General features: G+C 53.5%; 1 protein-coding gene and 1 long non-coding RNA gene across 3 annotated transcripts in view; one reads left to right on the top strand and one right to left on the bottom strand.

The window, feature by feature from the left end:
• The window catches only part of LOC137219571 (uncharacterized), a 58,128-nt gene extending 51,545 nt beyond the window's left edge, over positions 1 to 6,583 (top strand). The window contains exon 5 of the long non-coding RNA XR_010941169.1: positions 5,975 to 6,583. This is a non-coding gene — a long non-coding RNA (uncharacterized lncRNA). The remainder of the gene's footprint in view (positions 1 to 5,974) is intronic.
• Positions 796 to 27,365, bottom strand: ATP1A2 (ATPase Na+/K+ transporting subunit alpha 2). 2 transcript variants are annotated; one of them, XM_067728328.1, is made up of 23 exons: positions 27,220 to 27,365; positions 21,936 to 22,040; positions 21,692 to 21,751; positions 20,011 to 20,214; positions 19,396 to 19,509; positions 19,009 to 19,143; positions 18,195 to 18,312; positions 16,184 to 16,452; positions 15,085 to 15,283; positions 14,840 to 14,949; positions 14,564 to 14,698; positions 13,649 to 13,838; positions 13,358 to 13,533; positions 9,514 to 9,650; positions 8,907 to 9,057; positions 8,650 to 8,818; positions 8,258 to 8,412; positions 7,538 to 7,661; positions 7,183 to 7,328; positions 6,852 to 6,982; positions 4,241 to 4,342; positions 4,052 to 4,143; positions 796 to 3,104 (listed from the first exon to the last, which is right to left on the bottom strand). In XM_067728328.1, the coding sequence occupies exons 1-23, from the start codon at positions 27,229 to 27,231 to the stop codon at positions 3,076 to 3,078; spliced, it is 3,063 nt and encodes a 1,020-aa protein (XP_067584429.1). In that variant the 5' UTR covers positions 27,232 to 27,365; the 3' UTR covers positions 796 to 3,075. The 2 variants fall into 2 exon arrangements, with proteins under 2 accessions (XP_067584429.1, XP_067584430.1); XM_067728329.1 differs by lacking the exons at positions 16,184 to 16,452; positions 18,195 to 18,312; positions 19,009 to 19,143; ... (3 more) ...; positions 21,936 to 22,040; positions 27,220 to 27,365 and adding an exon at positions 15,421 to 15,459 and having other exon boundaries at positions 15,085 to 15,286.
• Positions 27,366 to 27,926: the final 561 nt, after the last annotated feature.

The following is a 27,926-nucleotide window of genomic DNA, read 5'->3' as shown; positions in this document are numbered from 1 at the left end:
ATGAGACTCTACAACTAAAGGTCTGACGTAGTTATGGCACAGAGTGAGCTGCAGTTAATTCTCCTAAAACTCCTATTACAATCACCATCACCACCACTGCTAGACTTGTAATAAAGGGGCCAAGAACTGACTCCTGACGGGTATTCCAAGATCCTGGCACAGGGCTGTAAGTTTGGTGTCTTCCTTTCTCCAGTTATTAGGGAGAAACGCACACCACCCGGCCACCCCTCCATGCCCAGCATAGAAGCATTCCTCCTCACTGCCCATCACACCCTGTCCGTGAAGGTTTTAGATGTCCGCTACTTAGATGAATTTCAAGGATTGCATCTACTTTTCCCTCCATCCCCCGCTAAAGACAGCGCCCAGAACAGTATAGACTGTTAATTGGTGTTGGCCATCGGGGCCCCCTCAGCCCACCATCTCCTTCCCCTACCTGCTCATATCGAGAGTGGCCTGATTTGGCTCTGGGACAGAGAAAAGCAGAAGTGGCCCTGAGGGTTTGGGCCCATAGATTCATGGGCTCTTCCCTGTGCTAGAAAAACCTTTATGTTTTTTGGGGTGGGTTCACCTGCGAGGAAGGAAGGCCCCACTGTATTTTCATCTAGGTTGTTTTGCAACCTAATTTCTTCCCCTCTCTCTTGCTCCACTGACATCGTCTGTTCCCAGATTGTTTCCCTCCTGTCCTTATCTCCTGCCCTCTCTTTATTGCTTCCTCTGCAAGCCAAATCTTGCCACAGCACACGTTTCAATACCACAGTTTGGGAGGGAGGCAAGTATTAAGGACAGAAATCTGAATTATGGAAGGGATTTCTTCTTTCATAAAGAAATGCAACTTTATTATTTTCAAGTACATACGTAGTGCCTCAAACTAACGTCTTACAAAAGGTCACCAAGTAAAGGTCTTGTAGAATGTTTCTTAACAAATACATAAGAACTGATGACAATTGGCCCATGCATTCACTATTTCTAAATGGATATCCCTAAAGTGCCCCAAAAGTATTGTTTTAGGAGACTACATATGCCACCCTAGCAATATTGTCTATGCTCTTAATTTACTAAGCAAATGCCATTTGATTGATTGTGCAAAGATAAACTTTTGTCCATGGTCAATACATCTCAAATTAATCAGGCCCAAATTAATATGGTTTCCCATTTAGTTTTCCAAGCCCAAGGCAATGACTCATTATTTCAAGGTACCTCTGATAAAGTAAAGTTCCAGTGTAATGAAGTAATAGCCCTTGTGAGGTTGTCTACGGGCCTGAGGTTTGTCTCTTTTGCTTCCTTCGTTTCTGCCTTAGGTCTTCCATTTTCCTTAGGTGTCTCTCACACTTGCTTGGTTCATCTAGGATTCTCTCTACAGGACATTCCCTAAGCCCTCTAAGCCAGGCTTAGAGAATGGGCAGAGCTGCCTGCAGAGCAAAGTGGAGGTGGGGAGGGGGTTAGGGAGGGAAAAGCATCTTCCTGTAGGAACCTGAAACCAACTCCTCATCTCAGGGGAAATTGGGCACAATGATCATCAGCGTGAAGGGCGAAGGGCGTTGGTCTGGGAGGAGCAGCCCTGCTGTCTAAGGTCAAAGGCAGGTCTCCTAACGCCCTCTCTTGCTGTCCAGAGGTCCTAACCACACCCATGACCTAAGCTGATTCTGCATGTCCCTGGAAGAGAGGACGTTTCTGGGAACTTCTCAACCCCAATTCCAGCTTATGGCCAGGGACCTCCTTTTCCAGGGCTGGCTTGGCAGTGCCTGGGAGTGACGCAGGTTCATCCAAATGGGCATGAAGGGGAAGTAGGGAGGGGCAAGGAATGAGCTGGCAGCTCCCCCTCTCAGCACCACATGGAACTTCCGAGGACTTAGCATTCTAAAAGGCGAGGTGTTACCAAGCACACATGGTGGAGAGAACTGGAGCATCTGTGACACCTAGGTCTCGGGGACCAACAGACCACAAACCAAGGGTCAGTGGGGAACACCATGGGCACACGGGTGTGGAATCTCAGTGAAGCCCCTCAGATTGCCTCCTGGTCCTGCCTCTGCTGCTACTCTGGTGACATTGGAATTGGTTCTACTGGCGGGGTGCTCTAAAGCAGGGGTCCCCAACACCCGGGCCTCCGACCGATACAGGTCAGCAGCCTGTTAGGAACTGGGCCACGTAGCAGGAGGTGAGTGGTTGTGAGCGAGCAAAGCTTCATCCGCAGCCCCCCATCGCCCCCCATCGCTGGCATTACCTCCTGAACCATTCCCCTGCACCACCCCTCCCCGTCTGTGGAAAAATCGTCTTCCACGGAGCCAGCCCCTGGTGCCAAAAAGGTTGGGGACCGCTGCTCTGAAGGGCAAGTCACAGAGCTGGAGCCCAGAGATCTATGTCAGACATCCTGAACTGACATTCTCTCTCCTTTCCTGTCCCCCTGCTCCGCCATAACCCCCTCTCCCACCTGTCTGCCCAGCTCTCCTCTGGCGCTTCCTAAATGGCTTTGACTGGGAGACGGGCCAGCTTCTCCAACCGGCTGGCTTCCCTTTCTGGCCTCAGGCCCTAGCACTCACCAGGAGGCACCATTTGTGATTTCCAGGTCTGAGGGGGAAGCAGGGGACAGAGTTGGGCAGGAAGCAAATGAGGGGTGAAGGTGGGGAGTGGGATGAGGTTGGAGAGATAAAGGGACACTGGTGATCTGAGACAGTCCCCCTCCTGGTCTAGACAGACCCTTGCCTTTCGGTGTTGATGTGTTCTAGTGGGAGGTGGGGGTGAAGGAACAGGGACCGGGGAGGGCTGGGGTACCCCTCAGGTCCTCAGGTGAGATAGACAGCAAGTGGAGTGCAGCAGAGCAGGACCTGGGGAGGGACCCCTGACACGTAGTGTCTGGGCTGATTGCTCCTAGACAGGCCTCTGGGGCAATCACCCCAAGCTGAATTACCCACTACCTGCAACTCGGCCTGCTGAGTTGCCTCATTCTCTCGCCCCAAGTCTCCTCCCCAAATGCCACCCCACTGTTTCCCACCCCTCCCCAACGCCATCCCTGCGACACCTTCAGGGCCCCACCCCCACCCCCCGTCTTTCCCATGCTTGGCTCTTCTTCCAACGGGCTCAGTAGTACGTCTCCTTCTCCACCCAGCCTGTTAGAGAGATTAGGCACGGGGATTGCAGGGTGAGCTTAGAGGAGACAAGAGATAAATGCCCGAGGGGCTTGGTGGTTGAGGCCAGGCAGAAGGGAAGCCTGGGGAAGGGGAGTGGAGGAGGGGACTCCATGAGGCCATGGATTAGGGGAAAGGAGAGACTTGCATTTAGTACAGGGGACGGTGGGCCCGGAGTGCTTTGGCTGGGGGTGAAAATACAAATGACAACAGGGGCTGTTCAGGTAACAGGTGAGTCTCTAAAGGGCAGCCGTCCATTGTTGCTCTCCAGAAATGGGGCCTTGGGATCGACAGCGCCTGTGATGTTTCAGGGGAAGCCAGAAAATTGGATTTTATGTGAAAGCCCCTAAGTTTTAGATATTAGGCCAATTGCAAAACAAAAAACAAAAAACACCCGTGCAAGAAAGGGCAGCCAAACCCAACAATATCCACGGACCCTATTTGGCTTGTGGGCCACCCATTGTCAACCTCCAGTAAGTGATCGAAAATGCTTGTTGGGAAAAAAAAAAACACATGGTTGATGCCTGGGAATTAGGAGGGCTGGGTTGTAGCGCCACTTCTGCTGCTTCTGGCTTCATGACCCTGAACGAATAAATTCACCTCTGCCCCTCTCTTTGTCTGTAAGATGTGGAGGTGGGACTAGATGACCTCGGAGGGCCCTTCTAGTTCTGACGTTCTGTGATTTCAGGTGGAAGGCGGAGGGCCTCAGGGACCAGTTGTGTGTTGGGTGGGACGGGAATCTGGGAGGAAGAGTTTCCGCAGAGTCAGGGCTTCTAGGACCCCGGACCCGAGGATCCGAGGGCACTGAGGAAAAGGAGCGAGGATCCGTAGTAGGAATGGAGTTCGGGTTTGGAGCCCTGCAGGGGTAGGGTAGCCACAGTGGGGAGCTGCACTTTGCTGGGGTTGGGGCGCAGCACTGAGGTGCTTACCACCTGGATATCGCCGCAGGATCAGCTTTCGGACCTCATCGTAGATGAAGATGAGGAGACTGTAGGGGAAGGCGCAGAACCACCAGGTGACCCTGAGGAAACAGAGGAGAGTGTCAAGGGCATCAGAGGTTGCTTCAAAGGGACCAGAACTTGGATCCTAGCAGGGGGCCCGTCTAAAGAGACACTCACTTGAGCGGGTACATGCGCAGGGCCACACCCATGCCCGGGCAGTAGGACAGAAAGGCCGCCAGTGCTGTCTCCTCCAGGAGCCCAAAAATCAGAATCTTGTTCCTGGAAAGGCAATGAAAAGAGGGTAGGTAGCGTTGGAGGGGAGGGCAAGGAGGGGCAGAGATCCAGGGTGACCCCTGGTGGTGGAAGGGAAAGAGGCGGGAAGAAACGCTGGGGAAAGGCTATACATGACGTCTTCCCATGCCTTCTTCAAATGCTTCTTCTTATGTTAAATGTAACCAAAGAAAGATTGTCTTTAATTTTTCTGCTTACTGATTTTACCTCCGATTATTGTCTATAACACATACTTTCATTCATCAAATACATGTTTCCTATGTGTTGGGTGATACGCTCTGTGCTGGAGATGCTGTGGTCAATGCAAGCTTCCTTCTGGAGACCCGGGAACCTGCCCTCACGCAGCTTATGTTCTTGTTACTGCTCCAGGCACGTGGCCTTTGAACGTGTCGTCTCCCCAGCAAGATGCTTGTTCCTTCACTTCAGGACCCAATTATGTCTTCTACCCTCTCAGTGTCTCCTACAGCCCCAGGTAGCTGTTGGTCATAGATATTCAATAAAGAAGGGAATGTTTGTAAAGTACTCAGAAAGGGAAAGCTCACTGGATAAAAAGTGCTGAATATATATTCACCACATCAGAACTGAAGAGCAGGAGAGAATAAGGCTCTGAGGACAGTGTCTGGAGTCGGACAGGTGGGGTCTAGTCCCAGCCGGGCCACTTACTAGCTTCTGGTTGTAAGCAATGTTGCTTAACTTCTCTCTGGGTCTCATGCGCCTTCTGTGGAGGAGATAGTACCTTTATATCCTACGACTGCTGGGAAGATTATGGGAGATAATGCGTGGAGAGCTCTTGAACGTGGAACGTTCTTAGCTGTATTTTATAATCTCATGCACTGCACCTCTTCATGGCTTAAGCCAGTGGTTCCCAAACTTTTCACTCATTAAGGATCCCTCTTATTTTTCTTCTAAAAAGGCCACATTTTAATTGATTTTTTTCTCTCTAGCTGCATTTGTTCATAAGTAATGGATATAGGGAATTCCCTGGCAGTCCAGTGGTTGGGGCCCTGCGCTTCCACTGCAGGGGGCACGGGTTCGATCCCTGGTTGGGAACTAAGATCCCGCATGCTCCACAGCGAGGCCCCAAAAAAAGTAATGAATATATTTTCCCAATTAGAAAATTAATTAGCAATACACACGGCTTCCAAAGAGAATTGCGCATTAGCATGGGATCGCTATAGTTCATACTTAGTCTTCTGCCTGACAATGACACTTTGGTAAGCTTGGGAATCTTCTTAGAGGAAGTGCTTAATTTCCATAAAGCTGTTTGAATAATGCATAGAGCATCTCTGAGGACCCCTGAGGGTCCAGACAGCCCAGGGTGGGGCATAAGGTGCTAAGGCTGCCTCGGGCCAGGTTACTTGTTGGCATTAGTACTCCTTCCCTGTCCCAGTCTGAATTTTGTTTAGTTTCTTTTCCACTTGCCTCTCAGATGGGCAGGATTTAGCCGGTCTGGTCATGTCCCCTGCTTGCTCTCTCACCCATGCCCTGCACAGTCGGTCACCCAGTGTCTTGGACCCTCTGCTCCTTGTTCTCTGCTCACTGCCTTGTCCCCGTTAGTGTTTTTAGCTCAGTGGAATCTCCTTCCTTCATCTAACAGACTTTTCCCTTTCTTCTCCCTAGGATCTCAAACGCTATTAACTTCACTGGAGTTTTGGTATATATATATATTTTTTTCTCAAACTAAGAAATTGTGACAAAACTCACATGGGGACTTGTGCCCATTGTTTGCAGTAGAAGAAAAGAAAGGTAATGGGAGTGATACCTTCGGCACTGACCACCATCCAGGCTGAGCTGCAGAGGAATCACTGGTACCCCCCAGGTGCCAGGCTCTGTGACAGGTGAGCCACCCAGGGTAGTAGTCACGCGCTTGGGCTTCAGAAAGAGCGCTGGCTGAGCTATTTCCAGCTGGGTGACCCCAGGCACACCATTTAACTTTTTGCGGGGGTCTCTTATCCATAGAATGAAAATAATACCTCTCTCACAGAGCTACTGTGAGGTTGGACGATGTCTGTGAATCACTTAGCACAGTGACTGGCAAGTGTAACTCACACTATAAGCACTTGACCCTGAGCAGCTCACAGCTCCCACAAGGACAACATCACCACCGCAAGGCAAGTGCTGTGAACTAGAGCTACCTGTCGAGTGGAGGGGAGCACAGGGGACCCTGTATTTAGGGCTGGGCCAAGGGGTGGGGGTGAGTATAGAGTATAAGATAGAGGAAGGAAGGGAGGAAGGAAGAAGGGAGGGAGGGGAGAGGTAAGGGGAAAAGATGAAAAGGAAAGATGATGGAAGGAGACCATAATGAAGGAGATCTGGGGAGCAAATTAAAACTCATCAGAAAGAGTCATAACCCTCCTTCCTCTTCGCTCATCTATTTCCAAAAAGGCTACGGTTTTACAGCCGGGCAACTACAGTCAGAGACCCCAGCCGATGTGGGTGGGTGGGTGTGCCCTGAATGCGCTCGGCCTGGTGGGCGGGGCCGGTGGGCGGGGCTCACTTCATGCCCTGCTGGAAGACCGAGTTGCGTCGGGTCTTGCAGATGATGAGGTCAGCCCACTGCACGACCACGATGCTGGCAAAGAAGGCCGTGTGGCACGTGAACTCCACCACCTTCCGTTGCTCATAGGTCTGGGGGAGGGCGGGCAGAGAGAGGTGAGGGTGTGAGAGGAAAGGGTAGGAACAGGGTGCAGTGTGTGGTCCAGGGCGGATGTTAAACCCTGGGCACCTACTCCACCCTTAGCCCCCAATCCCATTGGCCACGACTGACCACTCCTGCCAGACGTTCAGCTCTCATATGTGTGCATCTGCACTTACACAGCCCCACTTACCCACTCCTGTCCGTAGCTGTCCTCCAGGTCGTTCATGGACCGGTCGTCCCAGTCAAGGCGGATTCCCAGCAGCCGTGAAGGCAGGAAACCATTCTCTGCCAGGATCACGAAGTAGGTGAAGAAACCACCCAGCGCCTGGATCATCCCTGTGGGTGGTGGGCAAAGGACAAAGGGCAGGACCTGGGTCATAGAAGGTAACAGGATGGGACCAGCCCCTACGGGCCAGAGAAGGACGGACATCTCTGACCCTCGGGGAGTTGGCCCCGTCCTGGAATTTTGCAGGGGGATCATCCCTCCAAAGGCTGGGAAAAGCGTCTTCTTGGGGTTCCCTCCTGAGCCCCGGGCCCGGCCGCACCGATCTGTCCATAGGCCATGCTGATCAGCCTCTCGTTCACCAGCTTGTCCGTCTGCGGGTTTCTCGGCTGCCGCTTCATGATGTCACTCTCAGCTGCCTCATAGGCCAAGGAGATGGCAGGGACCTGTGCAAGGGGGCAGTTGGGGAGAGGACGGCATTTGAAGGGAGAGGGTGGGAGCAGAGGATGATCAACAGTGAAGAATCTTTAACACAATTCAAACACTTATAAAGACCCAAGACCCTGGACTTCCCTGGTGGCGCAGTGGTTAAGAATCCACCTGCCAATGCAGGGGACCCCGGTTCGGTCCTTGGTCCGGGAAGATCCCACATGCCGTGGAGCAACTAAGCCCGTGTGCCACAGTTACTGAGCCTGCGCTCTGGAACCCACAAGCCACAACTACTGAAGCCCGTGCGCCTAGAGCCTGTGCTCTGCAACAAGAGAAGCCACTGCAATGAGAAGCCCGTGCACCGCAATGAAGAGTAGCCCCCTCTCGCCGCAACTAGAGAAAGCCCGTGCGCAGCAACGAAGACCCAACGCAGTCAAAAAAAAAAGAGACCCAAGACTCTATCATCTTCCAGGCTTTGTGCTCATCCTCTCTGCAACCCTCACAGCCTGCTCAGCTGTCCCTGATGCACCTTTCCTTCCATCTGTGGCCCACCCCTACCCACTGCACCCCCACGCCTGCCTTGCCTGTCCCCTCCTCCAACCCATGGCCTCACCATGTCAGTGCCCAAGTCAATGCAGAGGATGGTCACAGTGCCCAGAGGCAGGGGGATGTTGGCGATGATGAACAGCAGGAAGGGGGTGATCTCGGGGATGTTGCTGGTCAGGGTGTAGGCGATGGATTTCTTCAGGTTGTCAAAGATCAGGCGGCCTGTGGGGAGGTTCTGAGGGCATCAGGGAGATCAGAGGGACCCTCCCCACCCCTAGCCCCTGAAGCATGGGCCGCTCGTCTACCCAACAAAGGGAGATTTTGTGTTAGAGGGAAGCTAAAGCAGGCGGTTGGATGCCTGAGATCCTGAGTTGAGTCTGTAATTGGGGTAAAAGGCAGGGAAGCAGATGTGCCGGCTCAGACATCCTGGATGGCATCCCAGCCCGTGGAGCCCCTCACCCTCCTCCACACCCGTGACGATGGAGGCAAAGTTGTCGTCCAGCAGGATCATGTCGGCTGCCTGCTTCGACACGTCAGAGCCAGCGATGCCCATGGCGATGCCGATGTCCGCCTTCTTCAGCGCGGGAGAGTCGTTCACCCCGTCCCCTGTCACCGCCACAATGGCTCCCTGGGGAGAAGGTACAGCCAGGCTGGGGGTGCAGCCCCTGCACATGCCTGGCCCTGGCCCCGACCTTGACCCTTACCCCCTTGCTCACCTGCCTCTGACAGCCCTCCACGATGATGAGCTTCTGCTGAGGAGACGTCCGGGCAAAGACAATCTCCGTGTGGTTCTTGAGGATCTCGTCCAGCTGTTCTGACGTCATGTCCTTCAGGTCAGAGCCGTGCACCACACACGCCTTGGCCTCTCTGGAGGCAGAGGCAGAGCTGGTTGATTCCCTGGTACCCCACCACCCCTCCTCGCCGCTGCTGGGTCTTCCCCAGCAGCTTCATTCTTCCTCTCCCTGACACTCAGTGACCTGTCTTTCCCATTTCTCTCTTTGAGGGGGTGGTGCTCAGTCCTCACCACACGGCAGCCTCACAGTCGTCAGTACAGGGTGCTGGGCCAGGCGCTACTTCCTTTCTACGTATCTCGCTCCTATAGAAACCAGCAGCGTGGATACTACCCTAATTTTGAAGTTGAGAGGATGGAGGCTCGGGAAGGTAAAGTGACAGGTCCGAGGTTACACAACTGATCAGTGGCACAGTCTGGCCACAGGCTCGGGATCAGGGAACCAGCAGTTAGGACCAGATACCCTCAGGGGCCGCTCAAGTGTCCAGTGGGAGAGGCTGAGTTGATGGGGGAGGGGTCCTACGGAGCCTCACCTGGGGTTGACTTGGCTGACGGGAATGTTGAGCCGGGCTGCAATGTCCTCCACCGTCTCGTTGCCCTCTGATATGATACCCACACCTTTGGCAATGGCCTTGGCTGTGATAGGGTGGTCCCCGGTCACCATGATCACCTGGCAGCAAGGAGAAAAGAGAAAAGGAAAGCAGCATGAAGGTTTTTTTTTTTTTTCTCTTTTTATTCCTTTCCCAAAGTCAGAAGAGCTAGACCACTAGATGGTGGGACTGGAAGATCCCAGCCAAAATAATGGAACTCTGTGTGTGTGTGTGTGTGTGTGTGTGTGTGTGTGTGTGTGAGAGAGAGAGAGAGAGAGAGAGAGAGAGAGAGAGAGAGAGAGAGTGGGTGAGGGGAAGAGACAACAACAAGCTGTGTTCAGGAGCTCAGAGATAGTTTGCCTAACTGGAGGAAAGCCTTTCTGACAGAGTAACAAGTTAATGAGGGTCCCTTGGAAGAGCAGCCTCAGGATTGTTTAGGAGTTTGAATTTCATGGGGTATGAGGTTGTCACAGCTGGAAGGACCCCTAACATCTCCTTCATTTCACCAATGAGGAAACAAAGGCTTAGCAAGGGGCCCATGATTTGCTCCGGGTCCCAGGGAACAAGAACGGACATGGTTTTCCTAGTGCCCAGTGTGATGTCTGCCGACATCCTAATCAGACAGGGCAGGGACGGGAGGGAGACATTCCCTCCCATCCCTCCCTGCTGCCTTCCACCACCTGTCCTCTGCCTCTGACATCCCTTCACAATGTGGGAAGAAGGTGATTCCTGACTGAACCGTGATATTCACTGCTGCTGTTGCAGAATGGATGGAGCTGGATGGGGAAGGTGGTTAGCATCTGAGAGGCTGGTAAAGAGGATGTTGCAAGCATCAGGAGGTCAGAGCTGGCTTAGGAGACCATTTGCATGTGGGGGTTTGTGGGGCAGATCCCACACATACTGAGAAGGAAGCCTCTTCATGCCCCGCTGCCTTCTCTTCCACCCCCAAAAGCCACATGGGTCTCCCAGCTGAAAGACAAAAGCATCTTTGCAGTCCTCATCCTACTCAACCCTTTGAGGGGTTTGGCACTGTCTACCACCCCCTCCTTGAAGCCCTGTCCTCCCTTGGCCCCCATGGACTCCTTCATTCCCAGCTGCCCTCCATCCCTCTTCAGGTGGTGGTCTTTCCCACCTGAGTGAGGAAGCAGCTTTGCTGTCGCCTAGCAGACCTAAGGTGAAACACTGACCTTCCCCAAGTGCCTTCAGTAAATCTCAGCAGAAGAGAGATGATGAGTCTTTCCTTCAGGGTCGTCTTGAGGAGTTAGTGGTCTTAGGTGGACACTCACTGACGGTTACCTGTCACCACCTTCCCCCTCATCGCTGGTTCCTCCTCCACTTGCCCTTCCTGTTGGTGTGGCCCAGGGTTTCCTTCCCCTCCCCTTTCTTCACTCCTGCTCTTGTCCTCAGCAGCAGAATCAAGCATACTAGCGTGCCTTTAATCTGTACTCACACGGGAACGAGACTGAACTCTCCTGTCCTGGCCCGCTTTCTTGAGCTCTCAGCCATATTCCTGCTTTCCCTGAAACATCTCCCCCTGAGCATCTTACAGACCTTCCAATCTCAGGGCGAAGGGAACTCCTTATCTCCACTCCCCACCCCCACGGAGCCTTCTCCTCTGCTCCCCACCTGAGATACCATCCATTCGCTTCATTCAGTCCCTTTATCTCCTGGGTCTTCTCGCCTCCCCATTTGAGTTTGGTTACCAAGTTCTCAAAACAGCTCTCAAAAGTAACTACTCCACTCCTTTTGTCACTTCCCTCATTTGGGTCATCATCTTGGTATTGCAATAGCCCCTTATGCTGTCTCCCCAACCCCAGTTCTTCTCCAAATCCAGCCCCTCCTCCATCCAGGGAGCCTCCTAAGGGCTAGCTCTGCCCTGTGACACCTGTGGCTCTCTGTGGCTCTCAGGATAAAGCCCAAGTCTGGCATTTAAGCAAAATCCTTCCAACTGGCCCTGGCCCTGATTGCAGTCTCCATCTCCGGTGCTCCTCGGCCACCTCCCACTGCCACGTGCACATGCCCCGTGCAGTCCAGCCACCGCTGGGTACACACTGTTCCCTGCTCTTGACACGCCTTCCGCTCCCTCCCCGCCTTACAAAATGCTCTTCACCTTTCGGGGCCCAGATCAAATATCATGCCCTCTGTAAAACATTGTCCAGTTCTCCGAGGTGGACTTAACAGCTCCCTGCTGCTCTGAGTTCCCTGGACATGCTTTCCCCAGGCCTCGGTGACTGTTCTGATCATGGTAACAGGCTGCCTGGCGAGAAGGGGAGCACGGGCTTTCCGGATGAGCTGGCCAAGCTTCCTATAGCCAGTCTCCCTCTTACCAGCAGTTTTATTTTGGGAAAGCTACTTACCCACTCTGAGTCTCAGCTTGTTTTATTTTTAAATGGGGATAATGATGCCTACCTTAGAGACAGAGTGGTTGCAGGGTTCAGAAATCACATATATGTGCATATATACATATAAGCCCTCTAGTGTGATGGTTAAAAAATAGCAGAGGGCTTCCCTGGTGGCACAGTGGTTGAGAGTCCGCCTGCCGATGCAGGGGACACGGGTTCGTGATCCGGTCCGGGAAGATCCCACATGCCGCGGAGCGGCTGGGCCCGTGAGCCATGGCCGCTGGGCCTGCGCGTCCGGAGCCTGTGCTCCACAACGGGAGAGGCCACGGCAGTGAGAGGCCCGCATACCGCAAAAAAAAAAAAAAAAAAGCAGATACCTCAGTTCAAATCCTGGCTCTACCTCCTACTAGCTCTGTGGCCTTGGGCATGTCACTTTGCGTCTCAGTTTTTGTCTCTGTAACTAAGGGAAAATACTAGTGCCTACTTGCAGGGTCGTTGTGAAAATCAAAGGAGATCATACAGGTTTGGTGCTTAGAATAGAGCCTGATGCATATAAAGCCTCACGAAACAATGGGCTCTTTTTATTATTGGAATATCTGGCCCTTCGCGGGTGCTCGAAGACCCTATCTGTTAACATTGCTCTGTGAGTAACTTAAAGGCGTTTGTTTCCCCTGAGGGATCGTGAGCTCCCGAGGCCAGCACTGTACCTTATTTGTCTTTTGTATCCCCAGTGCCTGGTGCCGTCCCTAGCCCTCAGTAGACAGGTTGAGGTGAACTGATTTGGAAGTAGGTGAGAAGTTGCAAAAGGAGGAACCAGCGACGGCATCAGAATTGGTAACTGGACAGGTTAAGAGTGGTAAAGGGCTGTATCTTGGAGACAGGAAAGTAACCAAGATGGAAGGGATTTTTGTTTGTTCGTTGGACTCCAGCACCTTGAACGGTGCTCAGTAAACAATAAATATTTGTTGAAGGAAGCACAAATGTCGTACAGAGAAGGGAGTGGTCATTGAGAAGCAATTGCAGTTGGAGAAGAGAACGTGGGAGAGGTAGGCTTGGTGGAATGAGGACTGGAGCTAGTCTACGGGGTTATGGGGTGGAGGTGAGTGGCCGCAGGTGAGAGCCTACTAATCTCATCCTAAAGGGCTAGAGAGAGTGGGCGCTAGCTGGGAAGGGGAGGACAACCAGATCTCCAAGATAAGGGTGACTGATCGACTTGAAACCAGAATGGAAGGAGCCGTGCCCCAGAGAGAGAGGATTGGGTGTGGGAGACTGGTCACTCTGAGCAAAAGGGACAAGGGTGAGAGCTCCAAGGCAGGGACCGACCTTTCCTTGCAGTTGGACGGCTTCTCCTCTCAGTCAGCAGGAAGGAGGCCAACCGTGGCCCAGCCTCTGCGGCCCCTGGACTTTTGGTGTTTGGGAGGAGGGACGAAGTGAGGCTATAGTACCTTGATGCCTGCACTCCGGCACTTGCCCACAGCGTCCGGCACGGCAGCCCGTGGAGGGTCAATCATGGACATGAGCCCCACGAAGCAGAGCTTCTCCGTGGGAAAGTTCAGCTCATCTGTGTCGAATTTGAAGCCCCGAGGAAACTTTCCAGAGGGCAGATTCAGTTGACAGAAGCCTGAAGGGGACAGAAGGGAGCAGTGAGAGCAGCAAGGTGGCTGCCGGGTTGCCCCCAGAGCCCCTCATCCCAGGGAAGCCTTTCTCAGCCCTGCTCCCTGCTTCTGGCCCCTCACCTAGCACTCGCTCCCCAAGTCCTCCCAGCTCCAGGTAGGCATTCTGGAAGGCGTCTTGCATCTCCTTGTCTAGAGGGACCTCCTTGCCCTGCACCAAGATGGAGGAGCACCGGTCCAGGATGCGCTCGGGGGCCCCCTTCATCACCAGCACGTAGCTCTGGGGGCTGTCTTCTCTCTCGTGGATGGACAGCTGGAGAGAGGAAAGGCAGTTACAGAGGGGCCACACTTGTCTTGAAGCTCCAGTGCCCAGCACGGGGCCTGGGACAGAGCAGAGGCTGGTAAGGAAAACTCCCTTAATAAAATAACCCCTGATCCATCAACCATTGTCAACATAGGGAGAGTCTCCATGTGTGGATGGGTGTTTGGACCTCACAGTCCTAACCCTGTAACCTGAGAGTCACCTTCCCATAGGACATTCATTCACTCAGCAAATATTTACTCCAATCAGTTAGGACAGGCATTGTGCTAGGGGCGAGGTGGCTTTGTCATCAGCACCCCCATCACCACACTGGCCTTAGGGGGGCTTTACCCCTGTGGCTTTTACAGGACATAGCTGAGGCTGCATTCGTGGCATTTAACAGATGCCCACAGGCTGAGGGATACCCTAAGGAAATTTCCGACGTATGGTTCAACTGAATGGGATGGAAGGGTTGGGGGACGGAGCCAGAGGATGGGGAGCCCTGGGAAGAAGAGTTGAGAAAGTGACAGGTTGTAGTAAAGGAATGAAGGTTTGGGAGCTGGGTGTAGGGTTGGTCGTTGCAACCAGACATCTGGTCACCCACGTTGCCCCGGGGGATGATGCAGGGGTGAGAGGGTGCTCAGATGCTCTCTTTCCTGCTGTTGATTCCCCTTTGACTCTGTGTGCCCCTCACTTCCATCTCTCCCTCTTCCCTTGACCTGGCACCCAAATCAGACCTGGTACTTATTGGTTGAGTTGAAAGGGATCTCCGCCACCTTGGGGTTTCTATCCCTCATTTTCCTCACGGAGCCGCAGGATAGCTCAATGCACTTGAGCAGAGCTGACTCTGAGGCATCACCAGCTGTGTCCCGCTGCCAACAAGGAGAATTCAGTGTCACAGCAGAGGACCAAGGAGGGAGGGCACTGACGTCCCCGAGGCAGCCACAGGGTGCAAGAGGGGAAGCTGGGCGTCAGCAAAGTGGGCGGGCTGTGGCGATCCCCCGACCCCCTACCTTAGACACAGAGATGTTCTCCTGCCCTGCCTTGAAGACAGCACGGTTGCAGAGACCAGCAATCCGGGACAGGGCGGTCCACGTGGGGGATCGTTTGTCGAAAGTGGCCCCTGGGAGGAAAGGAGAGAGAAGCAGGAGCTTGGCTCTCCTTTAGACCTCTTATCTCACCCCACCCGCCCCGCCACTCCAGTGCCCTGAACATCCTCCAGTCCCCTCCACCCACTCTGGGTAGAGCACTCAATCACCAGACTGATCTTCTGTGGTGTCGGCCTCGTGGATCTGGTTGTCAAACCACATGTGGGCAACGGTCATGCGGTTCTGGGTGAGGGTGCCCGTCTTGTCGGAGCAGATGGTGGAGGTGGAGCCCAGCGTCTCCACCGCCTCCAGGTTCTTCACCAGGCAGTTCTTCCGAGCCATGCGCTTGGCTGTCAGGGTCAGACACACCTGGTGGAGAGAGAGGGCAATAAAAAGGGCTCAGCCTGAAGCTGGAGATACCCATGTCCTTACCCCAGACCATGGCTCTGTCCCTCCTCCCTTGATCCTACTCCATGAACACTGAGAGAGACCTAGGTGTAAGTCATGAATGTGTTCCATTTTAGACGCATTGAGCTGAGATCATGAGTGTATATTTAGGTGAAATGTCCAGTAGGGAGTTGAAGATATTTGGCCAGAGCTCCAGAGTGGGCCAGAGCAGAACAGGGTGTAGGTATGTGTGAGTCATCAACACCAAACAGGCACCAGAAACTGGGAGGAGATGAGCTTACTCAGGGGCATCAGGAGGAAAGAAGAGCACTGAGGACTGAGGATCGGTGGAGGTGGGGACGAGGAGACAGTGCAGGGGACTGGGGAGAGGAGAACCAGGGTAGTGATGAGTCACAGTCATCAACGAAGGAGAGAATGCTGGGAGGGTGGACAGCAGTATCCATTTCAGCAGCAGAGTTAAAGATGGGAGCTGAGGAAAGGTCACTGGATTTGCTAATTAGTCACTGGTGACAGCGACCTTGGAGAGAGCCTTGATGGGAGGGTTAGCCAGGATGAGCTCCAGAGGGCAGTGGGGAGATGACTAGTACAAGGGTTGTGAGAAAAGGCGACCAGCACGAGTTCTGGGAGAGAAACTGAGAGTGAAGGCACAGCCCAACCTAAAACCTTTCAGACTCAAACTCTGAGCAAGGTATTAAATGATCTTTTTCAGACTCACATTCTAAGCCATGTTTTAAAGGAGAATCGAATATGTGATTTCAGGGGCTGGAAGTAAAAAAACTGCAGAGAAGCCATAGCCTCTCTTGCTTTTGAGGCAGGGTAGCAAAGCCCTCCCCTGGAGGCCCCTTGGCCTGACCCACTCACAGTGACAGTGGCCAGCAGCCCCTCAGGCACGTTGGCCACGATGATGCCGATGAGGAAGATGACTGCCTCCAGCCAGCTGTAGCCCAGGATGAGGGACAGCACGAAGAAGGATACCCCCAGGAACACAGCCACTCCCGTGATCAGCTGGATGAAATGCTCAATCTCCATGGCTATGGGTGTCCGCCCGACCTCCAGGCCTGAGGCCAGAGTGGCTATGCGGCCCATCACGGTCCGGTCACCTGTGGCAATCACGATGCCCCTGGCAGTGCCTACAACACAGGAAGGGACACGAGGTTGGGTGCCTTGGGGTCGCAGGAACTGAAGTCTCATCCTACTTCCTGGGAGAGGAAAACCATCACAGAGTAAAGAAGCCAAAGACTGTGGGTCACTGTCATTAGATTGTACCTCCCTTGGCTTCCTCTCCCAGCATAGATGGCCAATCCCAGACTCCATACAACAGCAAATTATCTTCTCTTATACCTGGGCCTGGGGAGAAACCTTGCAAATAAACTCAAGGTTCAAACTGAGGAGATTCAGTAAATGAAATAAAAGTATTTTATTCAGTATTTTATTTCAGTATTTACTGTGGTATTTCAGTAAAATCAATCTCATACTTGTTATCGTCCAAAAATATATTACAAACACAAAGTAAAGCACTTATGGATTTTCCCTGTAGTCTTAAGTTTTTCTTTCTCAACACTAGGCACGAATCTCTACAGAAGAAGCTAGGCAACCTCTAGCCCTTGTGTAGACATTCCAGGGGTCTTCAGGGGAGGAAGTGTGCTGGAGTGGAAAGAGCATGCATCGGAGCCAGCCAGGCCTGGGTTTGCATCCATCTTTGAATTCCTACCTAGGGATTGTTTTAATAATGAAATGAGACAGTGTGGTCATACACCTAGAGCAGGGCCTGGCACACAGTAGGCACTCAACAAATGTTAGTTCCCTTCATTTCCTCTCCTCTCTTCAAAGCCAGTTCAGAGTAAGCCATGGACATGTTTTACTAGGCATTTTTATCAATTGTGGGAAATGTAGAGCAAATTTCAGAATCTCAGTACAGTAAGAATTTAGGAAACAATGTGTGGTGATTTTCACTATGATCCTAACTTGCTGAAGGAGGGGGAAAGCCCAGAGAAACAATACACACTGAAGAGAAATGAGAAATGGGAAGGGAAAGGTATGTGTGAGGAGCGGGGTGCAAGGCCTCCTCTGACCCATTTTCTGAGGCCCATGGTCTAGTCAGGTTCTTCCTCCCACCAGCTCTGGCCCCGGCCTCCCTCTCCGAGTCAGCCCGACTCTGCTCACTGGCACAACCAAAGAGGGCAGGGCTTTCGGTGGTGCTTGGACTCTGGCCACTCAGTGGCGGCAGCTCTGGGAGCTCCTCCTGGCCTTTGGTCATCTCTAGAACCCAGAGCAGTGGTGGGGCACACTGGGCAGCCTGTGCATGACCAACAGTTTCTTTTGGTGAAGCACAGGCCAGGATGCAGCCTGAAGGAAGGCCTGAATGTTCACCTGGACTGAAAGCTTTCCTGTCCCTTCCCCAGCCTGGGCCCTGGTCAGAGCAAGGGTCAGAGTATGAAGCAACTAGTCCCAGAACCAGGAGAGATGGAAGCCATCAGTCAAACCAGAGACTTCTAGGAATCAAGGATGGTTTGGGGCGTGTGCGTGTGTGTGTGCATGCGCGTGTGTGCATATGTGTATGTGTGTACGGGTCTTGGCCCATATCTGAAGGCTTGGGAATCTGCGCCGTCCTGGGGTGGACAGAACAGAGATCTTTCTGTGGGGAGGTGACTTTTCCCTGGAGTCATGCCGCCCCAGCCAATTCCCTGCTCTCTGGAGGGGGCTACTTCTGTAATACACAGGGCTCTCTGCCCCTTCAATTCCCTCCTCCATAGCCGGGCTTTTGACAAGTAAGTACAGCCATAGCCCCCAGTCCTGCCTGGAGGCTCAGGATGCAGTCTCCTCCCTCAGCTGATGCTGGGACCCGGGGCTCCCCACCAGGCTAGCCTCTCACCTTCCACGCAGTTGGTAGAGAAGAAACAGATATTGCGGGTCTCCAGGGGGTTCTCGTGGGTGAACTCGGGGGAGCGGGTCTGGGGCTCCGACTCGCCTGTTAGGGATGAGTTATCCACCTGAGGAGGAAGGCAGTGTGGAGTCATCAGATGGGCAGACGCCTTCAGGCACGCACAGCTGTGTCCTGACTCCGGCCACACTCAGTCTCCGTGACACCCAAGACAGAATTACACTCGCCCTCATCACATATTTATAGCATTACTCAGCTCTTGTCCCTGCTCTGGTTTGGAATCTGGGCTCTCACTGACTTCTTCCGTGACCTTGGGCAAGTTATTTAACCAACATTGCCTCCCTTTACTCATCTATAAAATGGAGAATGGAAGTAGAATCTCTGCATTGCACAACTACAGGGGGTGCTATTCACACCGTAGCCAATGAAGATGGCACCGTCTAGGGCTGTGCGTGGCATGACTCATGTGGCCGCGTGCAACCACCCGGCACGATTACACCGTTCTTGCAGAGTTAAGTTAGGTAGCCTATGTGAATGCATATAAAGCATGTGACACATAATAATACTCAATACACGATTGCTATAAAGTGGATATCAAAGAAACACCGGGGGTGCAGAGCATTCATGACACAGATACAAGGATGCATACGTGTAATATGTGAAACAAGGTGTGGCTGGGCAGTGTGGGGCAGGTGTTGACATCTGGACCTGGGCCTCCCAAACTTCAAACTTCTAACGGGCCCCTCTCAGCTTTACCCAGCTTGCTTTGTGGACTCAGCCAGTGGCTCTGGCCTGGCCCCCTCACCTTACAGCCGTGAGAAGAGATGATCCGGAGGTCGGCAGGCACTCGGTCTCCACCCTTCACCTCCACCAGGTCTCCCACCACCACCTCCTCCGCATTGATCTGCATCTTCTCTCCTTCCCGTACCACGAGGGCTTGCTGTGGGGAGGCCCCGGGGATCTCAGGAGATGCTCATCTTTACCCCTACCTTCCTCTTTTGCTGGTGTCCCACCTCACCACCAACCCCACCGAGGAGGACAGACCTTGCACCCTTAGCAACAAAATAGGTCCTGGAGTGAAGAGCTGGGGGGTCTTTTTTGCCCAAGCCTCCATCTCAGAGCCCAAGGAGTTGAAGAGATGAGTCTCCCAGAAACCTTATGCCCCAGCCTGGAGCCCAGCTCCGCCATCTACCTGAGGCACCATGTTCTTGAAGGAATCCATGATCTTGGAGCTCTTGGCCTCCTGGTAGTAGGAGAAGCAGCCAGTGACGATGACCACAGCTGCCAGCACCACGCCCAGATACAGCTGGTAAGGAGAAAGGTTTTGAGGAACCTGCCCTTTTCCCAACCCGAGAGGGGCAGCTGCCACTCAGGATGAGCATTCGGTGCCCCCCTTTGTCTGCATCTGGGAGTGAGAACGGTGGAAGAAAGTCCTTCTCTCCAACCTCTCCTTCAACCTTCTAACCCCAGCCTCCTAAGACTGGAGGGGGTGGGGAAAATCATAGGGAGTTCCCAGGACTAGGACCTCTCTAGGGGGTAAAGACCCAGGGATGCAGACAAGCCCACTCAAGTGTGAAGGAACAGGGAGGGGGGCCGTCTCAATCGCGAATGATTGTGTATGTTTGTGTTGGAGGAGGAGTGTCTGTAGATATATATAGAAGTCTCACCCCCTTTCAGCCTAAAGAGCAGAGGGGCTGTCAGACTGTACAGGAAGGTCTTGCTCCCTGACCCCCACCCACTGTACTGGAGATTCAGGGTTGGAGGACAGAATCATGGGCTGGTCCAGGGGTCAGGCGTACTGGCTCACATTGTCATTGGACGGTTCGTCCTCCATGGCAGCCTGGATGCCGTAGGCCAGGAAGCAGAGGATGGCCCCAATCCACAGCAGGATGGAGAAGCCCCCGAAAAGCTGGCGACAGAACTTGACCCACTCAGGGGTGGTTGGGGGTGGGGTGAGGGCATTGGGTCCATCCCGAGCCAGAATGTCCTGGGCCCGCTGGTTGGTGAGGCCCTGAGGGAGGCAAGGAGAGGTGTGGGAGCTGAGCTCGCATCTGGAACCAGCCAGGCCCCTCATCACTTCCCACCAGCTCCCTGGCAGCAGAATAATGTCCAGGTGGAGAGAAAAATCCCACCTGGTCGGAAGGGGTAGGGGACCATCAGGAGAGGCCACACGGAGGAGGTGGCATTTGCAATGGGTGTTGGAGGACTTGAAGGCTGAGTAGGATTTTGGCTGTGGTCCCCCCACCTCTGGTCAGCCTTGGGTTGAGACACATTTTGGTTAGGGCCACAATAATCTCCTCTGGAGGCAGCCTTGATAAGACTCCCTGGAAAGACATCTCAATCGATCTCCACCCCCCACCCCAACTCTCTGCCTTCAGATTCCCCCCCTTCACCAAGGATTCAAGAAGAGTCCTACATTACTGATCATGAATGTCACACAGCTTTGGTCACCATCCATCTCTTTCCCCAGAAAGCTTTGCCTGACCCTGTTGCCCTAGCCCCAGACTGGCTCACATGCCCCGTCTCTGGGTCCCATTGTATCCCAGGCATGATTCTAGAGCTGTACTCACTATATGGCTTTGGAATTCTGTTTGCCTTCCTTTCTGCTGCTGGACTTGGAGCCCCTTGAATGCAGAGGCCACTTCTTATTTCTCTTTCTATCTGTCCCCTCATTTATTTAATAAATGTGTATTGAGCACCTACTACATGCCAGGCAATGTGGTCAGTGCTGGGGATCCAGAGATACCCAAGACCCACGAGTTCCTGCCTTGCACAGCTTATGATCTCGTGAGGTAACACACTATAAATAGACATTACTGCCACATAGTGAAAAGTGTTACTTAAAAAAATAAAGGAAGGTAAAGGAAGGGGGTGTAGAATTTTAAAAAAGGCAGTCAAGGAAGGCCTACAGGAGGAGGTATACACCCATTACATTTCTGATGAACGATTTTTTTACTTTTCACAATGATGGGCTTGGCAATGTGACTGTGCCACTAACTATTGATATGAATGTGGGAAGCTACTCTCTCTCTGAGTCTCCTTGTTTTAATGAACAGGTCTCCACACCTTGCTTGTTGTACGGATCAGAGGAAAGTACGTAAAGCATCTATCCCAGCGCTACGTGCATAGCAGCGCCCAACGCATTACTCTGATAATAGTCATGGGTTCCCCCACTATTGCATGTATGTCAGTTCCACGAGAGAAGGTGTGTCACTGAAGCTGCTTGGGATACAGCCCTGCCCAGAGGCCCTCCAGGGCCTGGGTTTTAAGGAGTTCTGGCTTCCAGGCACTCAGGAAAGGAGTTGTAGACCGGGAAGCAGGGGATCTGTGTTCTAGCTTTGGCCCTGCCACCAACTAGTCCCTTGTCTCTGGGCCTCGGTTTCCTTAACTGTAAAGACGGTTGGCTTGAGTTTTAAGGCCCCTTCTACCCTGAGGCTGCGTGGTTCTCTCACCTCTTTGGTGCCCTCCCTAGAAGCCCCTTCACTGACCTTGGACAGATCCACTTGGTACTTGCGGCCCAGCTCGTCCAAGGACAGCTTGTGGTCGTCCTGGAGAAGGGAAAGCAAGTTTGCTTTGGGGAAGGAGGCAGACTGTGTGTGTCTAGAATGCATCTGTGGGCACTGAGAGCACAGCAGTGAGGCAAGGAGCATGCGGGGGTGGGCACGAGCTTTTCCCTGACGGGCAGCTGTCCCAGCGTGGGAGCCCTTCTCCATGGCCTGGCTGGGGGCTCACCATGGCCACCTCCTTCTTCAGCTCATCCAGCTCCTTCTCTTTCTGTTTTTTCTTGCCGCCCCCATTTTCCGCAGTGGTGGCTGCAGGTGAGTACTCGCGGCCGGCCTGCAAGAGGAAGGGAGAGCCCAGGGAGTCAGGGAGGACAGAGGCCGGAGCCTCTATTCCCACTGGATAGCCGGGGACCTCAGGCATTGGGAGTGGGGAGGCCAGTGGATTCAAAGTCAGTGGTCACCCCAGGGGAGGAAAGGGGGTTGCAGGTTGGCGGGGACCCCAGGCCCTCAGTTTGAAAATGATCAGCAGAGCCCCAGGGCTCTACATTTGAACTTCGGGAAAGGCTGAGGGGCTCAGGACTCAGGACCCCACTCTTAGCTTTTGAGTAGTCGGGCTCATGCTAAGATTTTGTTTGTTGAAAGAACCCTGCTCTTAAAGCAAAGTAAACAAAAACCTTAAAAACCACCATCCTACACTATTTAGAATTGTAGAAGGGAATGGACAGGGCTGGGGATTCGTTGAGGGAGCAGCACCCTGTAGGGATGTCTTTGTTCCAACACCGTGGCTGCTTTACTCAGAGAGGAGTAGAGACAGTTAGGAATGGGGGTGCAGTTAAGAGTCTTGGGGGAGTCAGGGGTCAGGGCAGGGAAGTGTCTGGAGGAGGAGGGGAACCACAGGGTCTGGTGGTGGAGTGTGGAAATGGGATGAGCAGGGCTTACGGGCTGAGAAATCAGTAGTCGGAGGACAAGTGCGTCCAGGAAATGGGCACGCAGAGCGCCCTGGGAACCCTCTCCATCCTGCTGCCACCTCCCACCAGAATGCAGGATTTGGGGTTGGGGTGAGTCATGGCCTCTTGCTGGCAAAGGTTTCTGGGGGAGTACCCCCAAGCCCCCCTCGCCTCCAGCCTGGAATGTGAAGTGACTCCCCAACCCCTTTGGCCATGACACTTTTGGTGCTAGGCTGCCGCTGCTTGGGCAGGATAAAAGGCGCTGGGAAGATCATGTGTCTGCAAGTCCTGTCAGCCAAGAAATAAAAGTTGACCTCAGAGCTGAAAAAAAAAATTTGCGTCCGGGCAAGAGGCAATTCACAGGACTTGAAGCCCCAGAGCACAATGGGGTGAGGAGGGAACTGGGCCCTGTTTGTCTAAAAATATAAGAAATTGTCTCTGAGCGTAGAGAATGGACTTGAGGACACGGGGAGGGGGAAGGGTAAGCCGAGACGAAGTGAGAGAGTGGCATGGACACATATACACTAGCAAACGTCAAATAGGTAGCTAGTGGGAAGCAGCCGCATAGCACAGGGAGATCAGCTCGGTGCTTTGTGAACACCTAGAGGGGTGGGATAGGGAGGGTGGGAGAGAGACACAAGGGGGAGGAGATATGGGGATATATGTATACATATAGCTGATTCACTTTGTTATAAAGCAGAAAGTAACACCATTGTAAAGCAATTATACTCCAATAAAGATGATTAAAAAAAAAAAGAGAAATTGTCTCTGAGGATAAATCTAAAACTGAAAATGCATGGAACTCTTAGGTCCAGGCATTCCTGAGTCATTTAGTGAAGTCAGGTGAACATTTTAACCGGAGCCTCGTGAGGCAACGTCTCCCCCTCCTCTTACTGGCCTGTGGTCTCCTCGCCGCCACCAGGCTTCCAGGGTCTCACAGGGGCCTTCTGGGGGAGAAGGTGGGGAATTTATCCTTCCAAGGGGTCTTGGGTGATAGGATAGGAAGTGGCTGGGGAGGCCTTGGGTGGCGTGACAAGTGCCTTCTCGCCCCTCTACCTCCCCAGGCTCCTCTCCTCCCACCTCCCTCGGGATGTTGTGTCCTCATCACAGAGGCACTGCTCAGTTCCTGTCCTGTGCCTCCACTTTTCCACTGGACCCTAAGGGCCATGCCAGGGTTTCACAAATGAGCTTTTCTATACTATGATGAAATTCTTTTTTTTTTTTTTACTGTAAAGAGGGAACACCTGGGTGGGATCTACAGTCAAGGTGCTTGCCCCCCCCCTTTTTTTTTGCAGGATAATTCATTTTTTAAAAACAGACTTTTTGTTTCAGAGCAGTTTTAAGTTCACAGCAAAAGTGAGCAAAAATTACAGGCTCCCATATACCTTCTACCCACCCCTGCACGGCCTCCCCACCACCAACATCTGGCACCAGAGTGGTACATGTGTTACAACGGCTGAACCTACGTTGACACATCGTTATCACTCAAAGTCCATAGTTTACATCAGGGTTCGTTCTTGGTGTTGCACGTTCTGTGGGTTTGGATGAATGCATAGTAACCTATATCCATTATTATAGTATACGGAGTAGTTTCACTGCCCTAAAACTCCACTGTGCTTGGGGACGACACATTTTTTTCCATCAAAGAGGAGCCATCCAAGGAATGTGGCAGCTGCCCTGATCGCAAGAGATCACGAATCTAGCACCTGGAGATACAGAAGTCTGGCCAGTGAAATCAGGAACTGGGGTGGGGGAGGTGCAGAGAGAGGCGGACACCGCCATCACCCAGACGCTAATGATCTAGAAGGAGATGAGCTCTTTGCAGGCTGTGCTGCTCAGAAGTGCTCTTCTCAGCAAAGGTGATCAGTAAATCTTGCGTTTGTTTCCACATGAAGCATCTACGGATCAAGGCTCTCTTTGGCTTCCTGAACACCGATCTTCCTGGGGAGACTGAAGCAGCCCAACAGGAGTGGGGAAGGGCTGTGAGTAGTGTTGCCTCTCGCTTCCTCAGGTGACTCAGGGGGGCTCATTTAATTGAATGGATTGACACGTCCTGGATTCACAAATCTAATGCTTTGGATTCTGTCCTTGGTGGGACAGCACTGAGAAATGGATGAAAAGCAGCGAAGAGACAAGAGGCCAGAGACCGGGGTGGATAAGCTTCCATGTGACCCTCTGGGCATTCACAGAGGAGGGGGCTGTGCCTGGGGGCTAAGGAGCAGAGCCCAGAGAATTTCTGTACATACAGGCATGAAGTTCATGAAAATTAGAATCAAAGGCATGGTTTAAAACATTTCCCAGCCCACATATGTACGTCTGGCATGTACAGATGGTGGCTAAGCAAAGAAGCTCTCTGCAGCAGCCCCTTTCCCTAAGTGCCCATCCTGCTTTCCTGCCGGCAGGCACAGAGCTGGGGACACACGGCCCCGTCCCCCCTCCTGTCCTGGCAGGAATCTCAGGCTCTGCAGCCAGGAGCCTGCAGAGATTCAGGGCCAGCGGGCTGCCCAGGCAAGAAAGAAAGAGAGGAAGCAGGACCACTCCCCTCCCCTCCTCCCTCCCCCATCCACAAGGCCACAAGTCCCCCTCTCTGGGCCTTGAGTGCTGAAGGAGAACAGAGAGTTCTTTCTGAGAAAGCCCAGGGCTGGGACAGAGTCGGGGCAGCTGGAAATCAGCCAACTTTCCCCCCCACGGCTGCCCTTCGGTGGCAGCTGGAGCAGGCCGGGCTCCCTCCCACCGGGGTTGTCCCTTCCCCCAACTCCCATGCTGCCCTTCACAGTCACAGGGTGGTGAGGTGACAGTGAGCCCTTGCTCTGCAGGGAAAAGGAGGATTTGGATGGGGGGGTGCCTTCCCTCTTCAGGGGTCTCCTGGCTGGGTGAACTCCAAGCTCCCCCCTTAAGTCCCCCCACTCTCCCCAGCCTCAGTCTGGATAGAACAAGACCTGCTCTCTGACTCGCTACTGGGAGTGGATGGGAAGGGAATTCAGGGATGCTGGGGGAGAAGCACAGACCCCTGAAGAAGTCAAGGTCAAATCACTTCTCAAGCAGGACCTCTTGAGCTGGGTCCACCCTGTGCTAAAGTGAAGGAGGGGAGAGGTTCGAGGTCCTGCGCCTCAGGTGGGGACTCCCGTTCCCTGGGGGAACAAAAGTTGTCAAGGTGCAGCTGAAGGTCCCCAGACAGTATCTTCCCATGGTTGTGAGCTCTTCCTCTGTGAAGCCCACACGTCAGACACAGCTCTTCACAGACATCACGCGCCCTCACACTGTGACATCTATGCTCACTCATGCTTGAAGGTCTGCACGTTTGCAAATTTGTCTCCTGAGACACAAACACAGGTGCTCACCCATGAATGTCTGTATCAACTGCAGCCTATGGAGAACACATGAAAACACACACACACACACACACACACACACTCACACACACACACACACACACACACACACGCTCACACACCAGTTCTATTTATAGCTCCCACCCTAGCTCAGGAACCCTGGTGTCCAAGCTCCGAGTTTTCTCAGCTGCTAAACTCAGTGTGATACCATGTCCTTGCCTGACCCCCCTAGGCCCAAAGAGCCCTACAGCTCCCCACAGCCACCTTCTTTCCTCAGCACTCTCCCGTTGCTCCCCAGGCCCTTTCCCTCCCTGCTCTCTTCTGCCAGCATTCCACAAAAGGAAAGCCGCCAGGGCGCAGGATGTAAAGGGATTGGGTCACTTTTCTCCATATGGAAATTTCATTTCCAAGCATTCAGAGCCCTGGCCCTGGCCCCCACCCCCCTTCTCTGGTAGTTGTTAATCTTCCCCTTGGCATACCCAGTGCTGCAGAATGCCACAGGCTGGGGTGGACTGAGGGGGGTGCCTGCGGCTCTCACCAGCCTCTGGGAAAGTCCTCAAAGCACATGGCTTGCAGCCAGAGGACAATGCTGCCCGGGACATCCGGGGGCGCTGGACGGGGGGCTGGGGCACATCACTCTTCCTCCACACCCTCCGCCCAGCTGTCCCTGGAGCTCAGGGCCCCTGGAGCTGGTGTCCGGAACTGCTTGGTGACTCTGCAGTGGATGGCCCCTGCCCCTCTCTCCAACCTCAGATTGGACCCCCATCCTCTCAGGCTGGGACTCCCAGAGGAATGGATACTTTCAGAGGGTGGCGAAGGTGGGGAGGATTAACAGTACCAAACGTCCCTTCAGCTGGGAGGCTGGGAGATGCGGTGAGAGAGGAGGAACGGTGGAGATGTGGCTGGAGGAGCAGGGACGGAGACGAGGGAGGGGGTGGAGGAGGGAGGGTCGGAGGGGATGCGAGTGGTGGGCTGCGGGGTTCGTGCTGGGGGTGCTGGTGGAGAGGACAGCGCTTGGGCGGCTGAGCTCTATGGGTCTGTGCCCTGTGGGTCTGTGCCGTGGGGCTGTGCACACAGTCGTAGCCGGGACACTGTCAGTTCCAAGTTCAAACCAGTCCACTGCTCCTCCCTCCGTATCCCATCTCCACCTCATCCTTTCCCTCCAGCCTCCCTCACCGTCCAGAGAGCCCTACTGCTCCCCGCAGAGAGGCCCCTGCTCTTTGGGAATACTCACCCCACGGCCCATCTTGGGGCAGAGTGGCTGAGGGATCTAGATGGGGGAGGTCACCAGGAGGATCCCAAGCTCACACCACCAGCCTGGGGTGGCCAGAGACCCCAGCAGACAGACAGTGAGCACCAGGGTAGCTTTAAATAGGTCCCTCTCCCCCTCCCCCCCCTTCCCCTTCTCGGGAAAGAAACGTTTGTTGAAACAGGATCTCTGAGGACTCCTCCCCTCCCGCCCCTTAAGCAACAGGCCTGTGGAAGGTCCGTTTGTCCCTGCTGAGTGCCCCCCCTGGGCTCCCCTCACCCTCCAAGCCCTGGCCTGGGGCCACCACTGCTGAGAGCAGGGAGAGGCTGTGCCGGGCTGGGAACATGCCCCTTAGGGACAGGCCGAGGGGGAGCAGTCCCCTCAGCAGCCCAGAGGCCAGATGCCATGAGATCTGACCCATCTTCTTGTTTTTCTGATGGGGAAACTGAGGCTCAGGGATATTGAACTATTTGACCTGATAAAACAGAGTCAGAATCTGGGTCTCCTGAGTCTATATCCAATCTCCCAGAGAAAGAAGCAGGGACTGTTCCTTCCAACTGTAGAGGTGGTGGGGACACTGAAGCCAGGAAAAGGTAGTGTTGGAACCCCAGGCCAGCCCTTGTGTATGAAGGGGGCCCTGGTGAGAGTCAAAGGCAGCTCAAGGAACAGCACGTAGTCTGCTTGGAGATGGA

The sequence above is a fragment of the Pseudorca crassidens genome, chromosome 2 (genome assembly GCF_039906515.1).
Source record: "Pseudorca crassidens isolate mPseCra1 chromosome 2, mPseCra1.hap1, whole genome shotgun sequence".
NCBI lineage: Eukaryota > Metazoa > Chordata > Mammalia > Artiodactyla > Delphinidae > Pseudorca > Pseudorca crassidens.
Note: the sequence above shows the minus strand (reverse complement) of the source record. Positions and strands in the feature narration are given on the sequence as shown.

What these genes read in the sequence shown, in the direction of transcription:
- ATP1A2 (XM_067728328.1), bottom strand. An exon ending in TGAAGAAGGAGGTGGCCATG is followed by an intron (nt 21,752 to 21,935) that starts GTGAGCCCCCAG and finishes TCCCTTCTCCAG; the next exon opens with GACGACCACAAGCTGTCCTT. An exon ending in CCTGCGGCGATATCCAGGTG is followed by an intron (nt 3,105 to 4,051) that starts GTAAGCACCTCA and finishes TCTCTCTAACAG; the next exon opens with GCTGGGTGGAGAAGGAGACG.